The sequence below is a fragment of the Penaeus monodon genome, chromosome 9, assembly GCF_015228065.2.
Source record: "Penaeus monodon isolate SGIC_2016 chromosome 9, NSTDA_Pmon_1, whole genome shotgun sequence".
NCBI classification, from domain to species: Eukaryota; Metazoa; Arthropoda; class Malacostraca; order Decapoda; family Penaeidae; genus Penaeus; species Penaeus monodon.
In genome coordinates, this window is record NC_051394.1 from 54345553 (window position 1) to 54355481 (window position 9929).

The 9929-nt window shown below is 51.7% G+C and overlaps 1 protein-coding gene across 1 annotated transcript; it reads right to left on the reverse strand.

The window, feature by feature from the left end:
• Positions 1-5741: 5741 nt before the first annotated feature.
• Positions 5742-8698, reverse strand: LOC119576774 (vegetative cell wall protein gp1-like). Its single transcript, XM_037924412.1, has 9 exons — positions 8684-8698; positions 8236-8537; positions 7896-8172; positions 7263-7679; positions 6784-7206; positions 6496-6722; positions 6382-6415; positions 6083-6181; positions 5742-5885 (listed from the first exon to the last, which is right to left on the reverse strand). Exons 1-9 carry the CDS (start codon positions 8696-8698, stop codon positions 5742-5744), a joined length of 1938 nt encoding a protein of 645 aa, XP_037780340.1.
• Between the last annotated feature and the right edge of the window lie 1231 nt (positions 8699-9929).

The window sequence follows — 9929 nt, forward strand, 5'->3', positions numbered from 1 at the left end:
ATATAATAAGATATATTATATTATTATATATAATATATAGGATATTAAATAATATATATATATATAAATATATTATTATATATATATATAAATATATATATTATTATATATATAATTATTATAATATATAATATATATAATATTATATAAATATAAATATTAATATATATATATATATAAATATAAAAATTATAAATATAAATATTATATATATATATATATATATATACATATATATATTCATATATATACATATAAATTAATCAGCAGAGTTCCCCGGCCCATTACCGTCGCCATTTCACCCACCTGTCCCCAACCCCGCTACTTCGGGCGCGTCGACCCCCAAAACGCTGCCTGACAGAAGTAAGAGCGCTGCGTCTCCTGCCCCTCCCCTTCCTTCGTGTCTCTTCCCTGTCCCTCTCCTCCAGCTCCCTTTTCGTCTGCCTTCAGGGAGAGCCTCGCCAAGAGGCTCACTCTCACAGGCGCGGAGAACGACGAGCCACAGGACTCGGCAACATCACACCGCCGCACTTGCCTTGGGTACCGAAGGGTACGACGCCAGTGGGCATCGCCCGCACCCGCAGGTGCCTGCATCTCACGCCGGGGAAGGAATGGAGTAAATACTGATAATTAATTGGGAAGTAAAACAAAATTATTTTTTAGCAAAAAATATAAAATAATAATAATAATTATTATTATTATTATTACTATTACTATTATATCAACAACAACAACAACAACAACAATAATAATAATAATAATAACAATAATAATAAATTACTAAATAACAAGAATGAATGTCTCTGACGCGTGTTAGTGTCAGCGGCCTGAAAGGCATCAGCCAGCCTCGCAGTCGGCGGCGCCGTCAGCATGCGAATTATGGGAGCGAAAGCGCGCTCATGACGCCACGGACGGACACAAAATAATCCAAGGGGGGGTGGGAGGAAGCAGGCGAGCCGGGGGGGGGGTGCGTAAGGGGGAGCTGGAGGCATCGAGGGAAATGAGCATGAAAGTGTTAGGCGAAAGCGAACAGCTGGGAGCCAGAAGGAAAGAGAGAGAGGGGGGGGGGCGTTTGGGCGGGCAGGAAGTATACTAGTAAAGGTAAAGCATCTTTGTCGCCACCTTCCACCGGCGTCTACCTGTGCCCCCCCCGGCCTCCACGCCACAAAAAAAAAATCTGCCGCCGAGCGCCACTGTTCCCTCTCCGCCACGGTCCCTTACCTTGGCGTCTTCTTTTTCTTCTCCGCTGTCCTATTCGTCACATCCTCTGTGAATTCCTTTTCCTCTTCCTCCTCCTCTTCCTTTACATCCTTCTCTCCTTTCCTCTTCCTCTCCCTCTTCCCCTTCCTACTCCTCCTCCCTTTTCGTCTTACTTCTCTTTCACTTCTTCTTTCTTCCCCTTCTTCTTCTTCCCCTTCTTCTTCTCTTTCTGTCTTCTTTCATTCTCTTCTTCTTCTTCCTTCCTCTTCTTCCTCTTTCGGAAGAGGAGGAGGAGGCAAAGAGGAGGAGGAGGACAGAGTGAGGAACAGGGAGGGAAGAAGGAGTGAGGAGGACAGAGAGGAGTGCCGGAGGAAGAGGAGGGGGAGGAAAGGAGGCAGGGAAAGGAGAGGAGAAGAAGAGGAGGAGAGGCTGAGAGGAGGAGGGAGAGGAGGAGAAGAGGAGGAGGAAGAGGAGGAGGAAGATGAAGAGGAGGAGGGGGGACGAGGATGAGGAGGAAGAGGAAGAAGAAGACCTTCATCCGCCTCTTCCTCTTCTCATCCTCCTCCTATTCTATCACCCACTCCTACTCCCCTCTCCACTCCCGTCGCCTCTCCTCCCCTCTGTTTCCTTGTTTTTGACGTTTCAAATTTATGCGACCGGGAGTGCGTGCGTGACGGTAGAGTGTGTCATATTCCAATGTTCACGATACGAGGCTGCGTCCGCATCGTCACTACCTGAAAGCAGTGAGCATAAAATCTCCAAGGAGGAAAAATCTAAATCACGGGTTTCTCTCCCATACCTCACCCCCGTCACCCCACTGCCTTTCCCCCAACACAACACTTGCGCTGCGATAACCACCTACTCTTATCTCTATCAGGCTACCAGTAATAAACCACAAGTGCTGCTAAAGCACTCCCGGGAGTATAAGCAGCCTGTAAAGTGACGTGTCATGCGGAAAACGCAAATTACTCCGGCCTCCGCTCCCCCGGCGGCTTCGTGTCCAATGGCCCGCGAGCGCCACCATCGTCCCGCGCTGGCCCGCAGCTGCTCGCTAGTCGCGACGAGCTTTCCATTTGCGGTTTACGAACTCGCGCTTTCCCCACAGAGGATCCGCCTTTTCCTCATAGCCTTCCATAGCGAAGATGCCTTAGGGTCTAAACTCGCTCCTGCACTACACCTGGGGCCCGCCCTTAAGGCGCACTGTCCCCGTTGCTTTCTGCGGGCCCGAACCACGCGCTCCCATTTATATAGCTCGCGGCGCTAGCATTCTATAAAACAAAAACGAATGATTTAATATTCATTTCCGTATCATGAGGCACTTACGGCTCGAAAATCCCCTTAATGAACGCTAAAATCCACGCCGTCCTATACCTCCCGCTCACAGCTGATGAAGACTAAATCCCCTTCTGGCCCAAGATGGCGCTAACGCACGCTGACCATAATGCGCGAATTCCCTACTGCTTAAGCCGTCCCCCTCGACCCTTACGCCTGGTGGCACATCGCCGGCGGTCTAGAAGAACCCAAACAATTGCTTCCTTAATGGAACTCTTTGATTTTACATCGAAAGCGGAAAATTGACCTACCGATATGTGAACATCCATCGGGACATTCTGCGTTGGAAAGAAAGAAATTCGTATTCCCGGATATCGTATCACACCATAACGAAGGATCAGTTTGCTCCACTGAGTCGGCACGTGGTAGAGGGAGGGAGACGGACAATGAGAGGAGTAGGGGGAGGGAAGAGAGTGAAGTAGAGTGGGAGAGGGAGAGGGATAGAGAGAGTAGAAAACTTGGGAGGCGAGGTCGTGGGGGTGAAACGGGGATTGGGAGAGTGGGGATAGCGAAGGGGGCCCGGGGAGGGGACAATAGGGTGTGTGGAGAGATTGGGATAGAAAGAGGGGGTAAAAGAAAGGGACTGAGTAGGCGCTGTAGAAAGAGCGCTACAGAAGAGAGGGACTGAGAGCTTGGAGCGAGGAGTAGCGCCAAAGCAGGTAAAAGGGGGGGTAGGGAAGGGGGGGGAGGAGGGAGGGCAGCGGGGAGGCGGAGGGGGAGAGCAGAGGGAGGGCAGGGAGCGGGGGAGAGGCATTAGGGGTATGTGCCCCCCCCCTTTCACAAAACTGATCCACACGGATTTTTGATCGGGGCCACATCAATGGCGGGCGAATGAAAGGCTCAAAATGGTCCAATTCGTCGAGCGGAGTTGATGAACTTTCCGTCCCGCGCCCAAAAAATAAACAAGAGGAAAGATATTCTTATAACATTACACTCAAAACGTAAATCAACCATCTGCCACAGCCAGTGATTAGCGCCGATTTCCTAGGCGAAGCGACCGATTCTTTGGGTAAAAGAAACCAGGAAGGAGGCGCCTTGGGGGAGGGGGCGGAAGGGCTGGCCATGTGAGGACAACGAACGGGGGCGATGGGCGGCTCGAATGGCAGGCCGTGCCGGCCAATGAAACGTGAATGCGGTGTCGCGGCCCCGGCACCCGGTGATTAAAATCTGATCCCCGTCTGCATTACCACGGAGTTACCGCGTCCTTCATTAGTGTGTGTGCGTCCGGTGAGAGGCGGGGGCGGGGCAGGTGCAGGGGGCATGGGCAAGGGGATAGGGGAGAAAGGGAGGGGGAGGATATCGAGCGGGTTTGGAAATGGAAACATTTATATATGACCACGTGTTGGGGAGAAAATATAGGATATTCCCGGTTGGATGTGCACGCCATTCTCGCATCCTGGCATCTGACGCATCACTTCCTGCTCCGATATGAATGTGGATCCGCCTGGAGTTCCCGGCTGGTTATGCGCACTTGTCCTTGTGCGCGATACTTAGGCCCTGCTCAGTCTCCAAGTCACTCCATTTATCTAAAGAAAGATGAAGGGAAGAAGGGGGAGCAGAGGTGGGGAAGAGGAAGGGAAGAGGAAAGGGAAGAGGAAGGGAAGAGGAAAGGGAAGAGGAGGGGGATGGAATAGTTGGAGAGGAGCCGCGAGAGGAGGGGCGGGGGGTCAGGAATCATGCTGAGATAGAAGGAAGGAAAAGACATGGGAAGAAGACAGAGGATGACTGATAAGGAGAATGGAGTGAGGGAGGAGAAGACAAAGGAGGAGTAAAGAGGAGCGAGGTGGAGAGCACAAGTAGAAGAGATACGAGACGCGGAGAGAAAAAAGGGAACATGGAAGAAAAGAAGGAAGAGTACGAGGGAAAGGGAGAGAGGAGAAGAGGGAGGGTTAGGAGGGAAAGATGAGAGGACATGTAATAAGGAGTGGGAGAGAGGGGGCGAGTGCTTCCGATGACATTTAAATTCCCGCAAAACCAACTGAATTATGAGCATAGCACAGTCTCTGATCTAATCTTGTAACACAGAATGCATACAAATGCTTTCTTTCAAGTTCACCCTTATGCGTCTCTTGCAACGGTCGGACACAGACTTATGCTCGTAAGAGCGCCTACTCAACGATGCATGATAAACGATAAACTCAGCGTGAAAGACTGACAACCCGTAAGGGACCTATATTGTTGGTCTTTTTGCGTAATGAATAAGTATGTTTGAGACGTGATCGCAGCCACTAGTCACAGCAGCTCCATCGCGGGACGTATAGCCGAACAACAAAGCTAACCATCGTAGGGTCCCGTGCCCAACAACAACTACACATCGTGTGCCGATATGCCAACAAAAACTCACATCTTGGTGCCGTGCCAACAACAGCTACTATCGCGATCTGTGCCTGAAAATCACGCAGTGTTTTGAAGCAGCACGTGAGGCTCACGTCCAAAAAGAGCTGCGTCTACATTAAGCGTGTCGGTGGTGCGCGATACAACTTTACGGATGTCACTCTTCTAATAACTCGGTTTTCGAATCGTCCTCACTCGCAAATCCATTCAGAATGTGAGCCCGACGGTGCCTTCCTCCCCACAGTGAAACTCCCCGATTCACTGGGCAGACTACACTTGCACCGATCAATACTCTGTGGCAAGGGTGCCTAAAGCCATCAAATAATGGTCACAGATCGCCAAAAGGAAGGAGCATCTCAGCAGCTGATGAACAAGCTTCGTGGATTTTATTATTTTCCTTCCTGTAAGTTTAACAGAGCATGTTGCCACCAATTAGCGCAACGTCTTCAGTGTAAAAAAAACATTCTCTCATCAGGAATGCTTGCACGCCTCCCCTCCAGGAGCAGCGAGGGGCTCCAACAGAATGACAGTGGCCGCCCTTAAGTTCACTACTGTCAGCACTTGTCGGTATTGGGAGTAAGAGGTTGGGGCTGTGGGGTTGGGTGTTGGGGCTTGAGGTGGGGCTGGAGGGCTGGGGCTGAGGCTGGGGTTGAGGCTGGGGGCTGGGGCTGGGGCTGGGAGCTGACAGGCTGGGCAGAGGCTGGGGTGGGGTGTGCAGGCTGGGGCTGTGAGGCTTTGGTTGTTGGTAAGGTTGTCAGTGTGCATGTCGACACTGTTTGGCTGTTGAGATAGTCGGCCTAAGGCCAAATAGCGCGTGCAAGCATCAAGCTCTCGCCCGCCGCCCGGGCTGATTCGGGCTGTCAACGCCACAGGCGTCATGCTGCAGTATTTAGCTTTGGCAGGGATCCAGTGGTAAGGAATGAAAGATCTGATTTTATTTCCAGTAGCTGTTTAAGGCTGACACTCGGTGACGTGTCAACCTGCGTGAATGAGCTGTAGTTCTGGGGGGAATATTTCCTCTGTTCACGGAAGGCCCATGAGTATTTTATAGTCCCGGCGAGATGGAAGAAATGACATCAGTACAGTCATACAGGTACAAGTTTTTCTTCGTTTGTACACTCACATAAGCAGTGATACAAAACATGTGTGTATATGCGCTTATGAGACGCCTAGCGCAATCTGGCAGCCTTGATAATGAAAACTATCTCTGACAAACGACACTGATGAATGCGAGGATGGGACCCTCTTTGTGGCTCCTCTTTAGGGGAGGCTCCTGGCTGCCCTCTATATCCCAAGTCTTCAGGTTACTGACCCTCTGCAAAATGTTGTGCTAAACCACTGACGTAATGCATACTTAGAGGCCGTTTCACAAAATATGTCTATTAAAAGAAGCGTTTCTGTAAATTCTTGATGGCCTTAAGTATCCTCAAGTGAAATAAATACACAATAAGACGTAGAACAGTCTCATTAAACAACCTAAACAAATAATTCTTTAGGCCTCTATTACTACTGTACCAAAGCGGTCTCTACATCAGATGGGACCTCTGAGCTGTCGACAAAATCGTAACATAATAACATTAAAGACATGCCCGAGAAAGAATGTTTCCATCACTGATTAAGCGCTTCTACTGAAACGGGCTCTGGGCGCAAAGGCCTGGGCGCTGGGGCTGGGGCTGAGGCTGGGGTTGGGGCTGAGGCTGGGGCTTAGGCTGGGGTTGGGGCTGAAGGTTGGGCTGGAGGCTGGGGGCTGAGCTCAGGTGGGCTGGTGGCTGGGGCTGAGGCTGGTGTGGGGCCTGAGGGCTGGGTTGGGGCTGAGAGTTGGGTGGTTGATGGTGGGGCTGATGCTGGGCTGAGTGCTGGAGTGTGTGAGGCTGGGGGCTGGGGCTATAGGCTGGGGCTGGGGCTGGGGCTAGGTGCTGGTGGAGCTGGGTGGGCTGGGGCTGAGGCTGGGGTTGAGGCTGAGGCTGAGGCTAGAGTGATGGCTGGTGGTTGTGGTTGGATGGCTGGGTGGATTGGTGTTGGGTGCGTGAGCTGGGGTTGAGGCTGTGGGTGCGGGGCTGGGTCTGGGTCGTGGGGGCTGATGGGGCTAGAGGCTGGGGATTGGTGCTGGGGTGTTGTGAGCTGGTCGCTGAGGCGTGTGGGGATTGAGTGCGCCGAGCTTAGGGCTGGGGTTTGGGGTTGAGGCTGACAGCTGTGGGGCTGGGCTGAGGCTGGGAGCTGAGACAGGAGCCGGGGCGTAGGTGTCTGTGGGACTGGGGCTGAGGACTCTGGGCTGAGTGGGCATGGGGCTGAGGCTTCGGCTGTGGCTAAGGGACTGGGGGGCGTGGGCTGGGCTAGGGGCTAGGGGTACGTAATGAGGCTGAGGGGCTGGGACTGAAGGGAGACTGAATCAGGGCTGTGTGGGCTGGATGTTGAGGTCCTAAGGAACTAGGGTCTAAGACTGGGTTTGAGGCTGGGCTGGGCTGAGCTGTGGGGCTTGAAGGCCTGGGGTTGAGGTCGGGGTATGTGGTGCGTTGGGAGCTGAGGCTGGTAGTCGTGAGGCTGGGGTGAGATCTGACAGGCTGTCGGCTGGTGCTGGGGCTGAGGCTGGGGCTGAGGCTTGGGGTTGAGGCCTGAGGTGAGCGTTGAGGGCTTAGGCTGGTGTTGGGGATACATGGGTTTGTGTTGGAGGACTGAGGCTGGGGGCTGAGGCTGGGGATACTGAGGCTGGTGGTTGAGGCGGGGGCTGACTGCTGGTGTTGGGGTGGGGTTGGGGTTGAGGGCAGAGCCTTAGCTGTGGGTTGAGGTGCTGAGGCTAGGGGGCTGAGCTGAGGCTAGGTGGCTGTGTACAGAGGAGCGGGGTCATGCTAAGGTGGGCTGGGGCTGGGCAGAGGCTAGGGCTGGGAACTGGGGGTGGGGCGGGGGCTAGGCTCGGGGGCTGTACTGAGATGAGCTAGGGGCTGGGCCTGGTGTTGAGGGCTGGGCTGAGGCTAGGACTAGGGGGTCTAGGACTGGTTTTGAAGTGCTAGGGGGCTGTGGGGTTGAAGGGCTGTATGTGTCATATGACTAGGGGGTCTAGGACTGGGGTTTGAGGCTGTATGCTGGGGGGCGAGGTGGCTGGAGTTATGAGGACGGGGCTGGGGCTGAGGCTGGGGCTGGGGTTGAGGCTGGGGCTGGGGTTGAGAGCTGTCGGCTGAGGCTAGGGACTGTGGGTCTAGACTGAGGGTGTGGAGGCTGGTCCTGGGGGCTATGAGGGTTGTTTGAGGCTGGGGGTGAATGGCTGGGCTGGGGTTTGGGTGGTGGCTGTAGGCTGGGCTGAGGTTGAGGCTGGGGCTGCGAGGCTTGGGTTGAGGCTGGGGCTGGGGTTGAGACCGGGGCTGAGGCTAGGACTGGGGTCTAGGACTGGGGTTGAGGCTGGGGCTGAGGTTGAGGCTGGGGCTGGGGTTGAGGCTGGGGCTGAGGCTAGGACTGGGGTCTAGGACTGGGGCCTGGGGTTTTGAGGCTGGGTCGCTAGGGCTGGGGCTGAGGCTGGGACTAGGGCTGGGGTTGAGGCTGGGGCTGAGGTTGAGGCTGGGTGTTGAGGCTGGGGCTGGGGCTGGGGCTGAGGTTGGGGCTGGGGCTGAGGTTGAGGCTGGGGCTGGGGGTTGAGGCTGGGGCTGGGGCTGGGGCTGAGGCTGGGGTTGGGGCTGGGACTGGGGTTAAGGCTGGGGCTGGGGATGAGGCTGGGGCTGAGGCTTGGGGCTGGGGTTGGGGCTGCGTGTGCGTGCGTGCGTGCTTGCTGTGTGGTGTGTGTACCGTATTTAGTGTATTGTATATATGGTAGTTTATTGTACTGTACTGGTCTGTATATCATGTACGATGTTGTCAATGGCAAGTATGTGAGAGCATGTGATGTAGTTGATGGTAGTGTGTGTAGTGCGATGTATGATGTTAGTATGTATGATTGTAGGTATAGTTGTAGGTGTGTATGTGTAGTGTGTGTTGTGTGGTGTTGTGGTGTGTGTTGTGTGTGTGTGTGTGTGTGTGTGTGGTGTGTGTGTGTGTGTGTGTGTGTGTATGTATGTATGTAGGTATTATGGTTATGTTGTCGTATGTATGTATACATATTAGTGTATGTATGTATTATGTGCGTGGCAGATGTGTAGTGCATGTATTCTTTGTATCTATAGTATATATATATATATAAATATTTATATATATATCTATGTATATATCTATTATTATAATATATATGTATATAGATATATTAATATATATATATATATATATATATGTATTTGTATGTATGTTCTATTTGTATGTATATATGTCTTTGTATGTATATTCTATTTCTATGTTTGTGTGTATGTATTTGTATGTATGTCTTTACATGTATGCATTTGTATGTATTCTTATGTTATGTATTCGTCATTGTTGCTAGGGCCCCTACTGCGATATGTGTATGGCATGTTTGTGTTGATGTAGAGTAGAGCAAGGCATGTAAGCATGTATGCATTTATGTGACGCGATATATTTATTGCACATATGCGATGGTATGGTGATATGTCTGCTGTCTGTCCGTGTTCTGTGTTCTGTCTGTCTGTGGTCTTTCTGTGCATGGTGCTTTCCTGTCTGTGCTGTCTGTCGTCCTGTCTGTCTTATGCACAGTATAGGTATATTTATATAGATAGCGCCTATCTGATAAAAAAAATGCTGACGCTTATAGGTCCTATAGCATACAGTAGTATAGGGTATTAGGCATTACACATCTGTGTGTGTGTGTACTTACAGATGCTGGACAGGTTCGACATTGATTGGTCGCAGGCTCCTAAGCGCTATCGTCATCACGTCCTTGGTTGTGCGAAATTCGGCTCCCCTGAGAGTGCAACAAACGCCCTGCATTAAAACAAATATCAGTCAGTCGCCTCGTGTGACATTGATGAGCCGTGTCGCAGGTGCGAAGCTGTCTGAGTAGAGGAGTAACTTTCAGTGCCGAAAGCACTGTCCGATCAGAAAGGAGAAACAAAAAGAGTGAGAGAGAGAGAGATACGAATAGAGTGACGGAGAGTAGGGAGGGACCGGACGTATCGGTTGTAGGTGCTGGA

Excerpts from the sequence above, each read along its gene's own strand:
- LOC119576774 (XM_037924412.1), bottom strand. Across the intron at positions 8,173-8,235 it reads AACCCCAGTCCTAGACCCCA|CCTCAACCTCAGCCCAGCCT; the intron begins GTCCTAGCCTCA and ends TCGCAGCCCCAG. Across the intron at positions 7,680-7,895 it reads CTAGTCATATGACACATACA|CCTCAGCTCAGCCCCCTAGC; the intron begins GCCCTTCAACCC and ends ACAGCCACCTAG.